General features: G+C 44.6%; 1 protein-coding gene and 1 long non-coding RNA gene across 2 annotated transcripts in view; one reads left to right on the top strand and one right to left on the bottom strand.

Moving 5' to 3' along the window:
- The window catches only part of MORC2 (MORC family CW-type zinc finger 2), a 48,240-nt gene extending 47,659 nt beyond the window's left edge, over positions 1 to 581 (bottom strand). Inside the window, exon 1 of the mRNA XM_035099052.2 lies at positions 5 to 581. Coding sequence (XP_034954943.2) covers positions 5 to 72 — 68 coding nt within the window. The 5' untranslated portion in view covers positions 73 to 581. The remainder of the gene's footprint in view (positions 1 to 4) is intronic.
- A 41-nt stretch (positions 582 to 622) lies between these two features.
- On the top strand, positions 623 to 21,035 carry LOC132591325 (uncharacterized). Its single transcript, XR_009556909.1, has 2 exons — positions 623 to 19,685; positions 19,736 to 21,035. It is a non-coding gene; the product is annotated as an uncharacterized LOC132591325 (long non-coding RNA).
- Positions 21,036 to 22,783: the final 1,748 nt, after the last annotated feature.

Genomic DNA, 22,783 nt, shown 5'->3' with positions numbered 1-22,783 from the left:
TCACGAGTTGGTGTGCAGATAGTCGAAGGTCAGTTGAGCACGCTGTAGGCTGCTGTAATTGCTGAACGCCATGATGCTGATAAAGACGACGCCCCGCCCACACCCCTCCCGCCAATTTCCAGGCGTGAGGGAAAAAAAAGCTTGAGGCGACCCAACCGCCCTGACCACCACTTTTCTTCACTAACGATGCTTATATAAGCTTGCCTACTGACAGGAGCGCGCACTAGCGCGCTCAATGGCTCCCCCCGGGACCCCCCGTATTTTTCTTCTTTCCCCCCTTCTGCTCGCCCCTGAAAGCGAGCTTTTCCGTCGTGCTCGTTTCCCTTTCTCCCCCGACGCCGCCAACGGCCGTCAACCTCCGCCCGCGTGCGTTCGTTCTCTTCTTTATCTCAATATGCCGACGAAGAGAACCCGCCGACGGGCACCGCGTCCTTTGTTCCTTCACCACGTCTCCCGCCCGCCTCCTCCCTCGCTACACGGCTTCGCCTTCCCTCACACACTGCGCTGAGGGAAAGGCGTGGAAGCGAGCCGTCGCCGCTTCTTCGCCATTGGGCGGCGCCGCCCCACGTGACAATTAAGCCTTGGGACCACGACACAAAGAGGGGAGGGGAGTAGAGAGAGAGAGAGAGAGAGAATGACAGCGGATGAGAGCTGCGTGTCCCGACGGGCTGTTTGCACCGCGTGAGGTAGTGAAAGAAAGCGGCTTCCCTTCCCATCCCCCACCGTTTCCGGACGCATTCTTCTCTCCTTTCCTCCCCCGCCCCCGCGTGACCGTTTTTAACCGTTGGGGGAGAGGCGGGGCGGTAGGTTGCTGCGCGTGCGCATTGGGAAATTCTGGGGTTTTTCCCTCAGACGGTTCGCAGTGAACATAGAAGCCTTGATGCGACATTTGCAGGATCGTCGTTCGAGCGAGGTGCGAGCGCGCGCTCTTTTCCCCTTCCCCCTTCTCCCGATTGACGACTGGGACCCTCGTTCTCCCCCTTTCCTCCCGCTCTCCCTCGGACCAGGGCGCGCGTTGTCGTCATTCCGAAGCCGCGCCGTTTGCTGCTTCGCCCAGAAGCCATTTTCCTAATCGGCTGCATGAAGAAGACGGCGATTTAAAATGGCGTCGGCGGCGTCTTTCTCTCGTCAATTATCGCCTCCTTTCTCTCAGGGGGTTCACCCCCCCTTCTCGTGCCTTATTTTTAGATGGGTGAATGTAATTAAGTCTTTTCTTGGGTGTGTTGTGTTGTGTAAAAAAAACTCGCGTTCATATATTTTCCTTGCCTAATTGTCGTTAAAGATGAATTGGTTTTTTCAAGGTGCGTTTCAGCACCTTTTATTGGACTCTTTGTGCTCTTAAAGTTCAGAAGAATAGTATTTGGTTAACGTTCTCGTGTCGGACTTGGCATTAAAATACCGATCTGTTTCTGTGTAGTCCTTGGAATTAAAATAGTGTGCTTTTTCTCGAGTTGCTTTCGTCTGCTTGCCAGGTATTCCAGAACACATAAGGAACAAAACATTGACTAGATAATGGCATTAACCTTTCTCAGGAGAACAGTCATAGTTCAGAACAATCGGCTAGTATCTTACTACAAAATATCTACAAAGAGACATAATTGGAAAAGTAGTAGGGATAGTTGAATCTGCTGCTAATTGAAATAGTAAGTATTGGGTTGGAGTCTCTATGCTACCGGTAAGCACTATGTTTAATAGTAGAAATGCTAAATAGCCAAAAATAAAAATAAAAATGAGTAGATATGTGTGGAATCTTAGCTCAAAATACATTTTATACCTTTGCCTGTTTTTTCCTATTTGAATTGTGTTAGAGAAACTGGTTTGTTTTTTGCCTCTTGTTTTTTAATAAATTAAGAAATGAATGTTTTACAAATGAATTTGACAGCAAATTGTTTTCACCACTTTGAGAACACCTGAAATATACACCTGCTGAAACAGTTCAGAGGAGGAGGGAGAAATCACTTGGTGTATGAATGACTCCGGGCAAAATAATGCATTTGGAGAAGCTGGAAAATATGCTTGTAGCAAGACTAGGTAAGTAAATATTTTTCAGTGGTGGTGAAATCACAGGAAGAAATAGGATGAAATTTTTAAAAGATTTAGAATAAGATGTACCACTGTCAAACATGTTTAGAATGTTGGTGTAAGCTACATTAGATCATTGACCTACATCCAGTTTTATTTTTGAGGCTCTGCATCTTGTGGAAGAACAAAAGGCTAACCATGTATTCAAGGATGTACAATATAATAAAATAGTAATTTGAACGGGAAACTGGATCTCACTTGATGGACTGCATGACTGCGGAACTTCTGGACCACCCATAAAAGAATGCAGAAGAATTTGACACATCTGTTCATCCAAGAAGCCTTACAATTTAAATCCAAGAATATGCAAAGACTCCAGGTGGCCTCATGAAGAAATTTAAACTTCATGGGCTGAGAACCTATATGTGAAGAACTAGATTTCAAGATAAGAGTTTGTTTAATTTGCTAACAAATAGCATATTAAATTTCTGGTCTATTCATTGAACTCTGCATTGCAGCTTGTAGTGTTCTAGGCTTGGAATACGTGCCTGACACTGATACCTTTCAGAGGATCTTTTTCTTAGGCTTCTTGAAATTCTTGATTATAATAACTTTTAATATTCTGATTATTTTTCATTATTCAGGTCATTACTGTTTACATTTAATGACAGTATCCATGTTGAGTTGCTTTGAGAACATCTCTGGGCCTGAAAATCAAAATATTCAATACAGGCAGCCCCCAATTTGTGCAGGAGTTGCATTCTGGGTCATTGTTTTGAGACTGCAGAACATGCATAAACCTACGCTTCTGCCCCACATTATATCTCCTTTTCCAGCCACTTCCAGATCATTGTGATGTGCAAGGTTGTGCAAATACTGAACATGTGTAAATCAGTTGATGCCTGTAATTAAAAAAAACAATGCTAAGCTTAAGAACATATACAAAGCATAGGATCTATTTCTATCTTTAGGGCATATAAAGCATTCTTGTAACTGGATTATAAAGACTGATTTCTTACGAATGTGGAATGAGTATTGTACTGCTTGTAACAATGCCCGTTCTGCATTTTGAATTAGTTGAGGGGGCATATATGGGGCAAATAATTCTCACAAGTAAGCTGGTCCCAAGGTTTAAGGGCTGTATATACTAATAGTAACACTTGAACTTGGCAATTGGTAACAATTTGTTCTTGAACTGGTAACAATTTGAACTTGGCAACTGGTACAGGTCTCTGAAGGGATGCTAGTGGCGCTGAGCCTCTTGGGCTTGCTGATTGGAAGGTCGGCGGTTCAAATCCCTGCAAGGGGTTGAGCTCCCATTGCTCGGTCCCAGCTCCTGCCAACCTAGCAGTTGGAAAATAGGTACCTCTCCGGTCGGAAGGTAAACAGCATTTCTGTGCAATGCTCTGGTTTCGGTGTTCCGTTGCACCAAAAGCAGCTTAGTCATGCTGGCCACAGGACCCAGAAAAACTGCGGACTAATGCCAGCTCCCTCAGCCTGTAAAGCGGGATGAGCACCACAACCCCAGAGTCATCTGCGACTGGGCTTTACTGTCAGGGGTCCTTTACCTTTGCAGGTCTCTGAGCAGAGCTGTTATATGCTGGCATAGTCTCAATCCTGTCAGAATTAATGCTGCAGCATTGTGAACTAACTACAACTTCTGGATTAAGTGCTAGGGAAGCTGATACAAGTCAATTGCAGTAATCCAATCTTGAAGTAACCTACATGAATTACTGTGACCAAGCATTCCTAACCCAGAAAGGCCATAGCTGTTGTACCTTTTACCAGCTATAACAGGTACAACTAGCATCTGAAGCTACCCGGGCCTCCAGTGTCAAAGCTGGATTCAGAAGTACACCCAGCCTGCAAACCTCCAGGGGGAGCGCAACCCCATCCAGGGTAGACAAGTTACCAATTTCTCAGACATGGAAACCACACATCCTCAGTACCTCTTTTTTGCCCAGGATTGAAACTCACCTTTGTTTTCCTCATTCATCTCGCCACTGTTTCCAGACACCCAGTGTTGGAGACAGAGCTATGAAAGCTAGGAACTAAATGGCACTTTAAGCTTAGGTTATGGGCACAACAACTGAATGTCTTAAGCACACTTTTTTTAAAAATAACAATACAAAGATGAAAATGAACAGCTAAAATCTATTTTTCACAAGGTCTAGTCCTCTGAAGACAAAAAGAAGCAATACTCCGCCTAGAGCTTAGAAACTGCTTGCACTAATGAAATTCCTTGGGGGTTTCGAACACTGCAGAGAACACTGCATGATGTGATGACTCCTGGATGATAGCCAAAATTTCCAGCTGCTGAAGGTGGAACAGATTATACGGTTTAAATGTTCATGTGTGTACATGTCATTTAAAACTATTAGATACTGTGTGTATCTTCTACAGCTTGTGCCCAAATCATTCCTGAAGGGGGTATGTGTTGGCAGCTGGTGTTGCTTAAGACTTATGGAAAAAATACACCCACACAAGTTTTGTGTGTAAGAACTGCTGTTTATAGAACCCTAAAATACAACCAGAAGGAATGCAGTACGTCAGTACCTTGAGGAGCCACGCTATCATCCAGTCTGTATTTGGGGGCGATCTGCAGAGAAATATACTAACTTGTACAGAGCTATGCCAAATGAGTTGGATGGGTATGGTTGGAAGTAGACCAAGCTTATTTCTGGCTACAAATAGGTGTTGAGGTATTTGTGTCTCACCGCCTAGATTTCAGCATCCATCTCATAATTGACATTCAGTTATACATTCAATAGGTAGAGGAAAAAGAATTGTTAACATAGCTGTTAAAGTTTCCAAGAAAATATACTTTGAAGTTAGCCTGGCAATAGCAAAGATTGAAAGATGCTTCCATTGGCTGACAGGATTATGATGGCATAATTCAAGATACAGCATCATCTACAGTGGTACCTTGGTTTATGAACACAATTGGTTCCGGAAGCCTGTTCATAAACTGAAGCGTGCATAAACTGAAGCAAACTTTCCCATTGAAAGTAATGGAAAGTGGATTAATCTGTTCCAGACGGTCCGCAGAGTACTTAAACTGAAGCGTTCATAAACTGAAGCAAACTTTCCCATTGAAAGAAATGGAAAATGAATTAATCCGTTCCAGATGGGTCCGCGGCGTTCGTAAACCAAAAATTCATAAACCGAGGTGTTCATAAACCGAGGTTCCACTGTAATGAGAAATTCAGTTTATACTGATGGCTTTTCATCCTCCTGCCATTTTTTTGATAAGTCTATGGACAGTTGTCAGACACCGACATCCTGGTGAACTATCAAGCTGAGCGAATTGAAATCTTCAAAGAAAGATGTGGGTTCTGTTTCACCAACTGCCGTTACCATGATGGACTGCCTTCTGCCTTTCCTAGTCAATCTGTCACTTTGTAGGCCCCAAAATCTTGCCTTGGCACGACAACACTGACGAAGCAGCATTTTAAAATTTTCTGAGGAGACTTGTCATTCCACAGCCACCCTCCTTCTAGAATTCCTTGGTTGATTCAAGAGGCTGAGATATTAATGACCTTTAAATGCCTCTTAAAAGCATAGAAGTTTACCCAAGCTTTCCTGGATTCTGACTGTTGTGCTTTTAGTTTTGGTTTTCTACACAACCACTTTTTATTATCAATTGTGTTCTTACCTAGTTCTTAAAAATAAAAAGTACCTTTAACAAGCATCATCTAAGGTATATTAATGAAATGAAATCCTAAGGGCTTATTTTTACAACAAAAAGTGGGGAAAGAAACTGCATTCACAATAGAACAATGGATTTACAGTTACTCAGTTGGAACCAAGATATCACCTGTTGTTGCAGTTTGAAAGAACAGTACCACAGCTTCTATGAAAGCTTTATTTTTGTGACGTTCTACCCCAGCAAGATTAGGGTTCTGTACACAACACCCATTTAAGGCACATGGCTTCCCCCAAAGAATCATGGGAACTATACCCCTCACAGAGCTATAATCTCCAATACCCTCAGCAAACTATAGTTCCCAGGATTCTTTGGGACATGTGCATTAAGTTTATGGTGTGTACACAGCTCAGGGATAATGTAATAATAATAATATTAATTTATTATTTATACATCGCCTGCTCTGGGCGGCTTCCAACAGAACACCAAAATACAATAATATATTAAACATAAAGCTTCCCTAAAAGTGTAGAGCTCTCCAGGCTGCACAGGAAAATACTACAATTGGAAAGGGCCATACCTGTGTTGAAAATCACTCTCCTAATGGTGAGCAAGAACTTCAGGGATGGAGAAGAGAGTTCCTTTCTGTGCTTTCATCTGTGGCACTTCAGCCCTGCATTTTTTAATGTGGCAGTAAGGAAATGGAAAGTGACTGGGATTTCCAGAATTGCCAAGAGAAAAACCTCAAGTGCGCTCTCTCTCTCTCTCTGTGTGTGTGTGTGTGTGTGTGTGTGTGTGTAGGCGGGAGCACATTTCCCCTCCTGCCCTTTACACGAGGACTCCATCCCCGACAGGCCTCTGTGGTGTTTGCCCATTCCTGGGGAACTACAACTCTGCAGGAGTGGGAAAAGGGTTAATAGGCTGACCAATAAGAAGCCGGAGGCGGAGCTTAGGGCTTTAATAGCCCAGCCCTGAAGCAGTTGAGAAGCAGTTGAGTTGGGAGTAGTGGTTGTGAGGGTTGGTGTGTGGGACTTGATGGTGGTGAGCTAGAGTGAGATTCAGACAAGTTTAAGACTGAGAAAACTGTGTAACAGTGTAACTAATACCTGAAGCTTGTTGGTATTTAAAATAAACACTTGTTTCTTTGTTTAACTTAAAATCCTGACTGTGACTCAGCAATTTACCAGGGGGATCCTGATTGGTGGCAGCAGAGCAGTGGTGGCACAGGGTCAATAGCCCGTGAAATGGTCGGGGGCCCTGTGTGAATGCCACAGCCTCCTCTCTTATGCAAGTTATTAGGATAGGAATTAGAGAAGGAGGGGGAGTTGAGAGTTGAGAGTGAAAGATTTATGGGGAGGCTTCATTTCTTAAATATTTTCCTCCATTGCAAGAACCAGTGTGTGCCCTGTGCTTTAGAGTTCCTAAAATTAATAAAATCCAGTAAGCATTGGGGGGCACTCTCTTGCTTTTCCCAAAGCATGGCATGCTTTCAAATTGTTCCTGATATCCCAAACTACCGGTAAAAAAAATATTTCTATGCCTTTTGGTCAAAGCCTTCTCATCTCCAGCATTCTACACCTAAAACTGAGCATTGAACGTAACGCCCTAAAACCCTTGGCTACTTCTGCGTAACCCACACACCGGCTGTAAAGTTGAGTGCACCCTTTGGGAGGCAGCAATTACCGCTAAACAGGACGTTATTCATAGCAAACAGCACTTCTCTGCCCAAACAATTTCCCCATTTAGGGTCTGGGAGAAATCTTAACTGCCCTCCATGATTCAGAGCTTTGGTATCAGAACCTCAAATGTTTAGTTTTTATATGCTTGTAAATGTTTTGTTTGAAGGCAAACAGAGTTGGCCAGGATTTTCAAGAGCCCAAGTGGTTTTTAAGCCCAGCTGTGCAAAACTGGCACTGTCTATAGTTTGAGATGCTGCCCTAAACTTCCATAGCACAGCTGGGCCTAATGAGATATTGTTACTTATTGGGGTCTTAAGAACAGAGCAAGCCACCAGCAGCTAAAGAGGTTTTACCCAAGTAATCTTAACAAAATGTCTGCAGCCACAACCCTGAGGATGCCCATGTCAATCTGGCTATAGCATGTTAGAGACGTTGTACATTCTGATTAAGAATTAAGGCACTTGTCCAGGTGTGGAAAACCTTTGGCCCTGATGTTGCATGGCCAATGGGCAACGATTTCTCCAATAGCTCACCAGCCCCCTAAACTCACTACTTTTGAGAGATCATCACTAAATCTTGCTGGACACCCACTTTACTGTCTTTTAGAGGCCTGGTTGAAGTTTTCATCTTAAGACATTTTAATATTTCATATCTTAAATCATTGGCTGTTAGAACATTTTCTATCTTCCCATTTTTGTTATATTTTGCTTTTGTTTGTACTTGATATTATTGCGTTTTACATTATTCTAAGCCAGGCATCCCCAAACTTCGGCCCTCCAGATATTTTGGACTACAATTCCCATCTTCCCCGACCACTGGTCCTGTTAGCTAGGGATCATGGGAGTTGTAGGCCAAAACATCTGGAGGGCCGCAGTTTGGGGGTGCCTGTTCTAAGCCATCCTGGAATAAGATTTTATTAGCTTTTATTCATTGTTGAGGTGCAGCGAGTTTTGTTTGTTTTTCCTCTTTTTTAATAGTTTTGCATTTCTCTGTATTTCAATTTTATTTTAACTTATTTATTGTAAGATGTTGAAAGAACTTCATTATGGGCCAGCATACACATGAGATAATCAAATAGATAAGTGCTTTTTTAAAATAAACAGTAGTTCAAATAATAATATCATTGTAATCTTTATTTAGAGCATTTTTACCCTGCTGTTGTGGAACAAACTGCCAGATCAATTGGGGAAAAGGTCAGAATTGTATGGCTTGCAATAGGCACAACAGAGAGAGAGAGGTGAGGAGGGAGAAAGTGTTGTAAAAATTGGGGTTTGGCTTTTGCTGCCCAACTTCCCATGGGACTCTGAGTCCCCTAAGTCCATGATCAGTTAGAGAAAAATGGATGGAGACTAGATCCAGTAGAAAGCAAGGCAGATGTTTATTTTTCTGTTGCAACAGAGTTTCCTCCTCCTTCCAAGGAGGGAGAGACCCTGAACAAAAGCGTGCAGGAACCTTTAAAGACTTTTGACATTGTCCAACCCCCTTAGCCAAAGACCACCACCCCAATCATACATACATCATAGGAGGTGGTCTACAGCAGAAATCCTTTCTGCCAGGATACCAGATAATGGTCACTGATTGCATTACTAGGGCAGCTTGGCCATTCTTATGTGATGGTTAATACTATAGTTCCTGAATGCAGGTCACAGGCTCACCCATGTTGTTTAGTTGTGTCTGACTCTTCATGATCCCATGGACCAGAGCACGCCAGGCATTCCTGTCTTCCACTGTCTCCACAGTTTGGTCAAACTCATGTTGGTAGCTTCGAGAACACTGTCCAACCATCTTGTCCTCTGTCGTACCCTTCTCCTTGTGTCCTCCTCCCTATTCATACACAAATACGCCCTTAAGACAGTATTTATAAGCAAAAAGACCAGTGGGAAGGCTTTCCCCATTTGCCTCCCTTACTGCAGAGGAATATTTGAGGTCATTGGGGGAGTCAAAATGGCTTCAGGGTTGCCCTCCTGTACTGTTTTAGACACATGGTTTATATATTTAGATATGGGTGCATTTAATAATATTTATTCTATATTTGAGACCTTAAAATTCGTATAACAAAGGAAAAACAACTCTTCAAAGTTTTTACATAGATGATGGAAACAGAAGTGTACCCAGGTACCTTTCACCCTTTTCAAGGAGCTATATCTGCATTGCCCCCTGCCCCCCAAAACAGCCTCTTTACTGCATGCCTTTGTGTTGTGGCAGGAGAAGGGCAGGAAGCTTCTCCCATGTTTGATCTCACTACCACAGTGTTGCTGTGTCACCATACACATATATGTCATACAGTCCATAGTCTGATAGGTGATCTTTGTGTCCCTCCAGGGTTGTACCTGTGGCAGAAGCCGGTTTCGCCAGCTCCTTAGGTACACCTCTGGATGGAAACACATCAGTGAGAGCCAAACTGAACTGGTCCTTAATAGTCAAGAGAACAGCCCTGCCTCCTCCAGAGAAGCGGACACGGAGCAATGGATTCAAATGTCAAGAAAGAAGATTCCACCTAAACATTAGGAAGAACTTCCTGACAGTAAGAGCTGTTCGGCAGTGGAATTTGCTGCTAAGGAGTGTGGTGGAGTCTCCTTCTTTGGAGGTCTTTAAGCGGAGGCTTGATGGCCATATGTCAGGAATGTTTTGATGGTGTTTCCTGCTTGGCAGGGGGTTGGACTGGGTGGCCCTTGTGGTCTCTTCCAACTCTATGATTCTATTTTATGATTCTATGATTCCTCCTTTACCACAATGCTGTTCAGAAGGCTTTGGGCTATCTCTAGCATTCCCTGTCTGCAAGGGCTGTTGTGCTAGTGGACAGGTGTGTTCGAACGTTGCACACTTAGAAATCCAATGCAGCAGTTGCACTAGCAGAAATTTGTTGGGCAATATATAGCACAAACTATTGCACAACAAAAGTACTAGCAACCTGCTTGTGCATTTTCTCATGCAACACTGTTCTGCTGGTGCAATCATTTTGCCAGTGGAACAAATCTACTATTAAGAGACTTTATCTTAACACTACGTTGGATACAACCCCTGGCTTGTTACCATGGCTTGGTGTGAACGTGCATATTCCCAAGAGACGTGATGGTGGCAATTTTGCTCCTCCAATCCTGATGCTGCCATGTTTCTTTGAGCTAAGCCATGGTTTGACTTAGGATGTTGCCTGAACCCAAGCTTGTGATTTGTCTTGCTTCAGACAAATCATGAATTGTAGCCATAACCTATAACCATATCTTGTAACTTACATAGTCCACTTCTAAAAATGTGTGAAAAAAGGCTTCCAGTGCCATTTTAAGACTTCCATTTTAAGGAACTTGCTTGTGATCCATTTTAAATAGTTAAACCATTTATTGAAAAACTGAGAAAAAATATTTATGTCCTCTGTTATAAAAAGAAAAGTGTGCAGCCTGCAGAAGAAAATAGTTCAATATTTATATCTATACTTCAAATGTTTGATTTACCCCTTTTTGTATTTATAATACGATGAAACAAGTGAAAATGCCAGTTAGGGCCAGCCAGGAATTCAGGTTATGTTGCAATGTAGGCCACATAAAAAATTAGCTTTCTTTTTCATCTATACACAGAGACAAAATACAAAGAGATACTCTAACAATGGTATCAAAGCACGCCCCAAGTGCCATTCCTAATTTATCTTACATACTACATTTCTATACAAGGTATAGAATTGTGCTTTATAGATTGGGGAAGCCAGATTTCTACAGCTCCGTTTGCCCTTGGCTAGGAAGATCCCCTGGTCCATTTACTTACCAATCTCTACTAAACCATCCTTGATATAATGATGAATGCAGCAGCATTAAAAAAAAAGGAATAGGGCTGGGGGAGGGGGAAAGCCAGGATAAATTCTAGTGGGGCCCCTATCTCATGTATTTCAAGGTGGCGCTGTGGGCTAAACCACTGAGCCTAGGGCTTGCTGATCAGAAGGTCAGCGGTTCAAATCCCTGTGACGGGGTGAGCTCCCGTTGCTTGGTTCCAGCTCCTGCCAACCTAGCAGTTCGAAAGCACATCAAAATGCAAATAGATAAATAGGAACCGCTATAGCGGGAAAAGTAAACGGCGTTTCCATGTGCTGCTCTGGTTTGCCAGAAGCGGCTTTGTCATGCTGGCCACATGACCTGGAAGCTGTACGCTGGCTCCCTCGGCCAATAATGCGAGATGAGTGCGCAACCCCAGAGTCGGTCACGACTGGACCTAATGGTCAGGGGTCCCTTTACCTTTAAACAAAAGCAGTGGCATATTTCATATTAATGCTCTATTCCTAAATACATACCGTATTAAGGCATTTCTACCTTGTCTATCCTCCCTTAAAAGGGGTCTGATAACGACTTAATGGAGATCAAATATAAAGTGCCTGTCTTACAATATTTATGTGACAACACATAAGGAAAAGGGATTGGGAGGGAGGAGGGGAAAACAAAATCAAAGTGAGGCAGATATTCTTAGTCTGAGGCAGATATTCTTAGTCTTTCTCACACTTTCTTATAATGACCAACTGGAATGGGAAAAGCTTAAAGGAGAAGAGTTGAAAGTTGCTGATTGCTCATCACAGCCAGTGGTGTAGGCCTGCTTCCATTCTTTCCAATTTACTCAGGAGGAAGTCTCATTCAGTGAGTAGTATAATCACAGCTTTCCTTCAAGTTCTAATGTGGGATTTAACAGTGGTGGTCTCTTGCTGTGGTTTACATTACATGGTTTTTTCACCATAAAGGGTTTTTTCCCCTGGCACAGTCTTTCAAAGTTTGTATCAAAAAGTGCCTTTTTGTATCAAAAAGTGCCTTCAAAAATTGAACAAATCCAAATGGCTCAAGTAAGTTTGCCATTTAACTCAACTCCCTGGTACCTCCAGGAAGGGTTGGGAGAGACACCACACCTGCCTGAATACCTGGAGAGTTGCTGCCAGTCAGTGAGACAATACACTGGGCTGGATGAACACAGCATAAGACCGCTTCCTATGTTCCTAGTTCATCGGCCGGCCACTTGCGGGTAGAAAGCAAAACAGGCAGGGTCTAATGGAGACAGGCACCTCTTCTCCCTCACCCATAAGTGTCTGCTGATAGGATTGCCAAATCAAGAAAACCCAGATTGCTCTGCTTTGCCTTGAGCCGAGTTCTGAGCCCCAGAAATCAGCAAGTGAACCTGTTAATGGAAAAGTGACTAGCAGAATCCCGTTAATTGCTGCAGACCCAGAACAGCTGCTAAAAGGATTCTTAAAAGGGATTTTTACAGGGGATTCTTAAAAAGCTGCAGACTTGAATTGGCTCACTAAGCTACTGTGTTGCACACTGGACTAGTCGACATGAAAGATGGTACTCTGTCACAAGAACAGAACGAAGTATGCTGGCTGACATCTCTTTCCCATCTTTTCTTTTTTTGACAAACACTGGAACTTCGGAATTATCTCTCCTTAGAAGGAAACCTTAGGAGCAGAGCACATCTCACCCCCACCCCCGCAAAAAGATGAAATAAAACCACACTGGAGAAACATAGATCGGGACTTCATGGTGTTCATTGGATGAGATCCTGGAGGAATTTGGCAGATGATGTCATGGCTTCAAAACGAGTTACTCCAGCCTCCGAAACATAAGCATACATTTGCTTCAGTGGAATATATATAATCATTGGATTATTGGAGAATGTCCATTTCTTTTTAGACGGTTCCAAATTCTTAAATATTTCCACCACCACCCAAAAAGAAATAAAGCCACAGGAGGGCTGTGCACAGCTGCACTTTTTGAATAAGGTTCTTAATCCCAGGAAACCAGGGCTTCATTCCTAAATGGGGGGAAAGAGACACATGGACTCAAGTTGGTCTAGAAACAGAATATGAAAGGCATTTTAACTTAACTTGTGACATTTGCTGCTCCTGTGTGGTGAGGACAGTGCACTCTGCACATGTTCAGGGGCATGTTCATTCATTCCAGGGGCTTTCAAACTGTGCTTGGAGGAGTCCCAGTTTTACTAGGTGTTGATGAGGTTCTCATGGAGGACAGCCATCGTGGTGGTGGGGAGGACATCCCTGAAAGTTGGCTTGCATTCACAAGAGTAGAGGAGCACTGGGTGTGCTCTAGTTTATGGCCTATGGGTCATGCCAACTGAGTGTGTGCCCTCACAAATACCCATAACCCTTTGCAATATGCAGATATGTCAACATGTCATGTGTGTTCTCTAAGGAGAAGTAGTCCGTACTTGAAGGACAGAGTTCCCTCCAACAGCAGGCAGTGGTGGCCATCAACGTGGATGGCTTTTAAAGAGGATTGGATGAATTTATGGAGAAGATAGTTATCGATGACTATTCTACTATTCACAGTCAGGGGCACTAATGCTTCTGAATACTAGCTGCTGGACTCTGCAGGAAGGAAGAATATGGGAATGAGTTCCATTAACTCTGTGCTGTGTGGACAAAGTCATTTCTTTTATTTGTCCTGAATTTTCCGACATTCGGCGTCATTGGATGCCCATGAATTCTGCTGTCATGAGAGAGGGGCTGGATCTAGACATGTCTAAGAAGCGATTCAATTAAACACGTAATCTCATACAGGGAAATCCAGTAGGGAAAGATGGGACTACACAACGCCATCTGGTGTCACAGTACTATATTGCCTATACAACACATATAAAAATGCTTTTTCTTTTCTTTTTTGAAATTGTTTTTATTTGATTTTACAAATGTAAAGTTGTAACAATACCAAATACATATCCATGTATAGAGATTTCTCTGAATATCAGGACTTCCCACCATCCCCTCCATGGGTTCTATTGTCAACATTTTCAACTGCATATTATTTCATAATCTATATTTTGTATCTGTCCATATTGTCCATAGTGTTTGTTACAAGCGTTATTAGAATCCTGCTAATGTTTTTATCTGCTTACAGTGGCCTCCTAAATAAATTATAAATGTCTCCCATTATTTTTGTCTTCTTGGTTCTGAGCTTTCCGGTCAGTTTTACCATTTCGGCGTATTCCAACAGCTTAGTTTGCCATTCCTCTCTGATAGGGACTCTTTCTTCTTTCCATCTCCCGGCTAGTACCATCTGTGCGGCTGTCGTCATGTACATAAAAAGTCTTTTCTGATTCTTTGGGATGTCATACAATGCTTTTTCTTTACCAATCTAGCTGAGTCCAAGGATAAAAACTTCCCTCTGTTCATTTTACCCATGCCATGCATCATCTTATAAACTTCTATCATTTCACCTCTCCACCAAAAGTCCCAAATGTTGCAACCTTTCCTTGTAGGAGAGTCTCTCCCATTGATCATTTGGGTTGCCCTTTCTGAACAACTCTACAATAACTTTTTCATGGTGAGGTGGCCAGATAATTGGTTGTCCTCATAAACTGTCCTCATAAACTCCTGTATGTTTACCCTCCCTCTGCCTCTCATAAAAGCAATTTCCTCCTCTCCCCAATGCAGACAGATAGATGTTTATTGCATACTTCACGTTGTGCTGAAAGGAGCTTATCTACTGTCTCCTTGTCAGGTTCTCATAGCCAGCCCTGGCAGCGTAACACAGTTGTCCATGGGGTGATGTCAGCCCTGGGCAGGGAGTGCTGACTTGGGGTTGTCAAACTTTCATAGCAGAGCCAGGAAGATATCTGGACAGCTGGGCCTGTGTTGTCTCAGGATGCAGGAAGGGGGGCCAAACTTGGACCACTTTTATCCTCTGGCCTCCTTGAACCACCAAGCTGCCCTTCCTTTCTTGGGCACAGCTGTGTCTCCGGCCTGCAAATTTACGAGCATGGAGGGACGAGGGAATGGAGCAAATGGGGAACCTGAAAAGGAGGACAATGTTCAGTTGCAAGACAGGCAGAAAAGGTTAAGCACATGTGCACTGTGCTGTGCTCATCATGCATCTGAGGTCAACAACAGCTGTAAAGAGAGAGACATAGAACTTGCCAAGCATTGCTCTTCAGAACTGTGTCCTTGCATTACAGACTGAAGGGAGAAGGGGAGTTAGTGATGTTTACGGTAGAAGTAGTGTGGCATGGCAGGAAGGAGATCAAAGAAACGTGGATATATAGAACCTTAGAATTGTAGTGTTTTGTCAGAATTTCATTTCTTGTGACTTGAAGCCATTGGTTTGAGTCCTACCCTCCAAAGCAGGAGAAAACAAGCTTGTTCCCCCTTCCAGGTGGCAGCCCTTCAGATATTTGATGATGGCTATTAAGAATTTTAAAGTCTCATATATGGAATAACCTGCCAACCTAGCAGTTCGAAAGCACGTCAAAATGCAAGTAGATAAATAGGAACCGCTACAGCAGGAAGGTAAACGGTGTTTCCATGTGCTGCTCTGGTTCGCCAGAAGCGGCTTAGTCATGCTGGCCACATGACCTGGAAGCTATACGCCGGCTCCCTCGGCCAATAATGCGAGATGAGCACGCAACCCCAGAGTCGGTCACGACTGGACCTAATGGTCAGGGGTCCCTTTACCTTTACCTTTATATGGAATAAATGTTCACAAATGTACACATATCTAAATATATGAACCATGTGTCTGAAATAGTACAGGAGAGCAATCCTGAAGCCATTTTGACTCTCCCAATGACCTCAGATATTCTTCTGCAGTAAGGGAGGCCTGTGGGGAAAGACTTCCCATTGTCTTTTCGCTTGCAAATCCTGTCTTAAGGGCGTATTTGTGTATTAATGGCCAGGCTACCCAGTGACCATTACCAGGTATCACGGCATACAGGATTTCTGCTTTAGCTCGCCGCCTCCTGTGATTTCTGCTGTAGACTGCCTTCTTCTGTGACATATGTATGATGTTGGGGGGGGGGTATTCTGGTCTACAGGGTAGGCAATTTCAAAAGTCTATATAAGGGCTTGTGCATCATTGTTCAGGGTTCTCCCTCCTGCATGTGGTGAGTGGGGACCCTGTTGCAACAGTTCCTTGAATAAAGATCAGGCTCACTAGCCGCTTTCCTTCTCAATATACTCTGGTTGCCTCTGTTATTTTCTCCTACCAATAGGGAACCCACTTAAGCTCTCCTTGCAGGCTCTGGAATACCCCATAAGGGAAAGGGAGCAGTTTTTCTTATAACAATATCTCCTCTCAATCTCCTTTTCTCCAGGCGAAACATACCAAGCTCCCTCAACTGTTCCTCATAAGGCTAGTCTTCTAGACCCTTGATCATCTTATTTACCGTCCTCTGTACACATTCCAGCTTGTCAACATACAAATTGTGGGATGCGCAGGAAGTCAGGCCATCTGTCCCCTTGGCTCAGTGTTGTCAGTGACTGGCAGCAGCTCTCCAGGGTTTTCAGGAAGATGGCAGTTCCAGCCCTACCTGGATATGTCTTGAGGACTGAACCTGGGGCCTCTCCATGCAAGGCAGATGCTCTTCCACTTAGATATGGCCTGTCCCCAATCATAGGAGTCTGTCTCATACCAAGTCAGAAGCAGTTTGGGGAATGTCTTGCTCATCTTCCAGCTCCCATCATCCCTGACCACTGGCCATGCTGCCTGGGAACAATGGGAGTTGGAGTCCAATAAGGAATGTACAGTAGTACCCAATCTCTGCCTTATTGCTACTAACCACAATGGAGGCAATGCTACGGCTTCTGCATCCCCGTCTCCAGTTCACCGGTATCCAGAACCCCTCTCAATCAAAAGTCGGTAAGGGAAATGCCCCTTGTAACATTTAACAAAATTGAAAAAGAGCGGCGTTTAGGCAGGGTAGCTGGCCCTTTTTCTGCCCCCCCTTTCAAAAAATTTATAGTTTCCCCGCTTGGCATAGTGCCCAATAAACTCCCTGGTGAGTTCCATATGATACACAACCTGCCATATCCTAGGGGCGGGTCTGTAAATGATGCCATACCATGTGAGCATACCTTTGGCCGCTGACAAGACCGAGGGCCCGTCTACGGTCCTTTCCTACTTGGGTATTGAACTGGACACACTTCAGCCATTATCACGCCTCCCACAGTCCAAACTCAAATCCTTGAAAGCGTTGCTGGAAACAATGCTGGGGGTTAAAAAGGCTACCCTTCTTCAGGTTCAATCCCTAATGGACCACCTCAATTTTGCATGTAGGGTAGTTGCGACAGGTCGTGCTTTCTGTGCACGCTTGGTGCAGCTCACGGCCGGGGGGGGGTAGCCCCCCACCATCACTTCAGGGTGACAAAGCAGATAAAGGATGATTTGAAGACTTGGCTTGCATTCTTGTGGGATTATAATGGGGTCTCATTTTGGCACAAAAACAAAAAAACCTCAATCCTGGGGTGGAGTTCCAGGTCCATTCTGATGCTTCTGGCCACTATGGTTTTGGCGTGTTCTTCAGGGGCCATTGGTGTGCCCAACCGTGGCCATCCTCTTGGCATGTAGCAGGCATCACAAAATGCTCATACCAATGACAAACTTAGTTGGTCTCTAAGGTGCTGCTGGAAGGATTTTTTTTATTTTGTTTTGACTACGTCAGACCAACACGGCTACCTACCTGTAACTATTCATTAAAAATAGTTTAAAAATAGTTAAATATCCAGAGAAGTGCTGTTCGCTGTCCCCCCACATCTCGGAGACCCCAGTGGCTTCAACTAGAAGTAAAGAAGATTCAGGACAGATAAAATACTTCTTTATGCAGTGCATAGTTGTGGCGTTTACCCGTTCTTTTGGAAATGTCTTTACAGGGGGAGAGAAAGGAATGGGTACGTAGACCAATAGAAAAGCCCAGAGGCTTTATAAATAGTTATAACCTGACTGAGTCTGAATATATTACCGGGGAAAGCTGGTTGGTGGCAGTGGAAGAGAATAGACGTGGTGGCACAGGATCAATAGTCCGTGGAACGACCGGGGGCTCTGTGTGAACGCCACAGTAGTTAACCTGTGGAACTCGCTCTCACAGGAGGCAGTGATGGCCACCAACTTGGATGGCTTTAACAGAGTTTTGGACAAATACATGGAGGAGGAGGAGAACACACTTGATGGCATCTGGTTATTGTTATAAGAATTGTAAGGTCTTAGATATATAATAAATGTTCATAAATGATACAAGGCAAACACGTACATAAATATATAAACCAATGACTGAAAACAGTACAGGAAGACAGTCCTGGAAGCAATTTGACTCTTAAACTGATCAAATGTTTCACTGCAAGGAGGGAGGGGGTGAGGGAACCTTCCCATTGTCTTAGGAATTAAGTGATTACCATCTCAAAGGAATGGCCAGACTACCAGGAAAGGAAATTAGATAAGGCATTATCACCTGGCAGACAGGAATTTCCACCTGCTCCGGTTGGCCTATGACCCGCCACCTGGCCAGGTAGGACAAAGGATGCCTGGCCAGGGGGAGGTGGAGTTAGGCCAGGCATCCCCAAACTTCGGCCCTCCAGATGTTTTTGACTACAATTCCCATCTTCCCTGACCTCTGGTCCTGTTAGCTAGGGATCAGGGGAGTTGTAAGCCAAAACATCTGGAGGGCCGCAGTTTGGGGATGCCTGAGTTAGGCCAAAGAAAGTAGGTCAAGCCTCTTTGTTCTTTCTTCCTGCTGGAGTCAAGAACTTCATGAGCGTTCTCTTACGGATCCAGGTACGTACAGGCCTTTTTATGATTTTATTGTGGGTCGGGGGCATGGCCCACTGCCCGGCTAGGCCGCAATTTGCAGCCTTTCTTTGACGGTTTAGAACGTCTAATTTCTTCTGTTCTCCGGGCACCCCATGGCCCTTAATTAGGCCGATGGGCTGCCCTGCGGCCTGTTGTTGCGGCGGCATGCAGGGGGTCCTGCGGGCCCATCCGCGGCCGCCACTCCTGTTGGGGGTTGCGTGCGCCTGAGGGGGGGCTGCGCTGTGGCCTGTTGTTGCAGCAGGGGCATGTCCCATGGGCTCATCCACCACTGCCGCTCACCTGGGCGCTCTCTCCAGGCCCAATGTCTATCTGGGCGCTCTCTCCAGGCCTGATGTTTCCTTTTGTCTATCTTCATGTTGGGAGGGATGCAATCAGGCTCCCTTCCCATGCGGCGGCGTTTGCAGGAGCCCATTAAAGGGCAAAAATCGGGAGTCCCTGGCCCTAGAGCGGCGGCAGATAGGTCAAACTCCCAGGATGGGGTTAGTGGAAGGGCAATAGTGGAAGGTAAGTCTGCACTTTACAGTCCCCTCTCACTGTGCCTCATCCGCCTGCGTATCCTCAGCCAGACAGGCTGAGAGGGTTACCTGCCAAGGACTAGGCCAAGTTTCCCACTTCTGAAGTTCAATAAAGTTGTGGCCAATTTTAACCCATACTCTGGTCTCTTGTCTCATTATTTGGGGAATCAGGCACCACAGACAGGGTTTAGCGCGTGTGTGTCCGCAAAAACAACATTAAAATTTCTGTTGTAAACCACCTTTTCTGTGATCTATGTATGAGGTTTCTGGGGGTGGTCTTGGGCTACACCCCTTCTGCGATCTATGTATGAGGTTTCTGGGGGTGGTCTTGGACTCCAGGGTGGGCAATTTGAAATGTCTATATAAGGGCAGGCACACCTTTGTTCTGGGTCCTTCTCTTTTCTCCTGTGTGAGAGAGAACACCCTGTTGCAACAGGTCAATAAAGATCAGGCTTACTAGCTGCTTTGCTTCTCAATATTCTCTGGTTGGCCTCTGTTTTTTCCCTCCTACCGATGGAGAACCTACAAAGGACTCTCTAAGGGCAGATTAAGCTATCTGAAGAAGTGTGCATGCACACGAAAGCTCATACCAAAATAAAAACTTAGTTGGTCTTTAAGGTGCTACTGAAGGAATTTTTTTTTATTTTACTTCGACCCAGACCAACACGGCTACCTACCTGTAACCAGGGCAGATTTTGTTTACAACATTGGCCACTGTGAGAGCAGTATGCTAGACTAGATGGGCAACTGCCTGATCCACCTGGGCTCTTCGCTTCTTGTGCTATCCAGTGCAATTTCCTGTCACCTTTCTTATAACCAATAGTCTGATCCTTTAGGGTAGTGGGTTTGTTGTGCAATACCTCCCAACTCACTATAATTGCACAAACTGAAATTGCCAGTGATATAGAAAAAATAGGGGTGGTTGGCTTTTGCTGCCCAACTCCCCCAAGGGACTGAGTCCCCTAAGTCCATGATCGGTCAGAGATGAATGGATGGAGGCAGGAGGCTGTGAACCCAGAAGAAACATCTCTTTTAAGGGTTTGCATTTTGGCTTGGAGAAGAAGGACACCCCCTTTACAAACAGAAATTACTATGCACATAAGATGGTGTTGCTGTGGCTCAGGCAGGCCAAGGTGTGCTATTCCTGAGGATTTAGCAAGTTTTACATAGTTCCAGACACAGTTTACACAAAACATTAGCATTTGATAAGACAATCAGGATGCCAACAGACATCTCTGGATGCAGAGCATCTGGGCAAACAATGACAATACAAAGGAGCTTCATAGATATAGGAGAGGAATCCCTTCAGGAACTTCTCCTGATTGCTATCTGCCTACCTGTTCTCAGGCAAGGGGGATTAAGGAGGCAGAGGGAATATTTAGTCTTTGGGAGAGCCAAGATTGCTTTTGGATTGCTCTCCTGTACTGATTTAGACATGTGGCTTATATACTTACGTATATGTGTTTACCTTGTGCAGTCACCAACATTTATTCTATATCTGAGACCTTAGAATTCCTATAACAATACCATGTGATTGTATCTCACTCAGCAGGAGTCTGGAAATGTCCTTAAACTCAGTGGCAATGAGTTGGTTGGGAACTGCATCATGGCTGTTAAGCCAGTAGGTGGAGCTCCTCACTCTGGATCAGCAAAAGGAATGGCAGCACACCAGGTGCAAGGCTGCTAGTGACGCCTTGGCTTTAAAACAAGTTCCTAAGTATTGCCTGACTAGCAAAAAAAATGTCAGGATGGAATGCATGTGACAGGAGAAGGGGTCATATTTTGCAGGGACTTCTGGAGGATGCAGACTTTCTCTGTGCACCCTGCATTTGAGATACACAGGCTTGCATATACAGGAATTGGAAGTCAAAAGCTTCCAACTCAAAGCACATGATGTTTCAGACAAGTGCAAGCCCCAGTGCTATTCAGCTACTAAGTTGTTACCCTGGAGGTTGGATGATCCTTGCTCCTTGTTAGTTCCAGAAACTTGCAAATGAATTAGGCAAATTACGGTACTGTTTAGGTTATTGACAGTAGGGTTGCCAGACTCAATAGTGGACAGGACTTCTGTGCCTTTAATTGCCCTGCTCTCTTTTGAGTCTGGAAACCTTAAAGAGAAACCAGCAGACCTTTTGCTTGGAAATTAAACAAAGGGTCTGCTGGTTTCTCTTTAAGGTTTCCAGACTCAAAAGAGAGCAGGGCAATGAAAGGCACAGAAGTCCTGTCCACTATTGAGTCTGGCAACCCTAATTGACAGTATGATGCAACAGGAGACAAAAGAGCCAGTGGTGGAGCTTCATGCTCCGGCACGGGGGAGGAGCAGAGAGCAGGTGGAGGCGGAGCTGACATGCGTCATGGGGGCGTGGCACCGTCTGCAGGGGCGTGGCGCCCAGCACGGGTGGGGAGCCAGCCGCAATGGCACCCTGCTGGGATCGTGCTGCTGGGGACGGGGCGCTCCCCCTGTACTCCTCTTCCTCCGCCAGTGAAAAGAGCTACAGTGGTGCCTCACTAGACGAAATTAATTCGTTCCACGGGTCTTTTCTTATAGCGAAAAATTCGTCTAGCGAATCCCATAGGAATGCATTGAAAAAATTTTGAAATTTTTTTTGCCCATAGGAACGCATTAATTGAATTTTAATGCATTCCTATGGGAAACCGCAATTCACTAGACGAATTTTTCGTAAAACGCATTCGTCTAACAAGGTAACCTCCGCTCGAAAAATCCTTTCGTTAAGCGGAAATTTCGTTAAGTAGGGCATTCGTTAAGTTAGGCACCACTGTAATGCAATTTTAGGCTGCATCAACAGAAGTGTAGTGTCCAGACCAAGGGATGTCATAGGACCACTCTTTTTTGCCTTGGTCAGACCTCACCTAGATTACTGTGTCCAGTTCTGGGCATCACAATTTAAGAAAGATGTTGACGAGCTGGAACGTGTGCAGAGGAGGGCAGCCAAGATGATCAAGGCAGGGTCTGGAAACCAGGCCTTATGACGAAATGTTGAAGGAGCTGGGCATGTTTAGCCTGGAAAAGAGGAGACTGAGAGGAGATATGATAGTCATCTTCAAATATTTCAAGGGTTGTCACATGGAAGATAAGAGCAAGCTTGTTTTCTCCTGCTGTGGGGGACAGGACTCGAACCAATGGCTTCAAATTACAAGAAAGGAGATTCCAATTGAACATCAGGAAGAACTTTATGATAGTAAGAGCTGTTCAACAGTGGAAGGGTCTCCCTTGGGAGGTTGTGGGCTCTCCTTCCTTGGAGGTTTTAAAGCAGAAGTTGGATGACCATCTGTCATGGATGCTTTAGCTGAGATTCCTGCATTGCAGGGGTTGGACTAGATGACCCTTGGGGCCCCTTC

This window comes from Zootoca vivipara, chromosome 17 (assembly GCF_963506605.1).
Source record: "Zootoca vivipara chromosome 17, rZooViv1.1, whole genome shotgun sequence".
NCBI lineage: Eukaryota > Metazoa > Chordata > Lepidosauria > Squamata > Lacertidae > Zootoca > Zootoca vivipara.
Note: the sequence above shows the minus strand (reverse complement) of the source record. Positions and strands in the feature narration are given on the sequence as shown.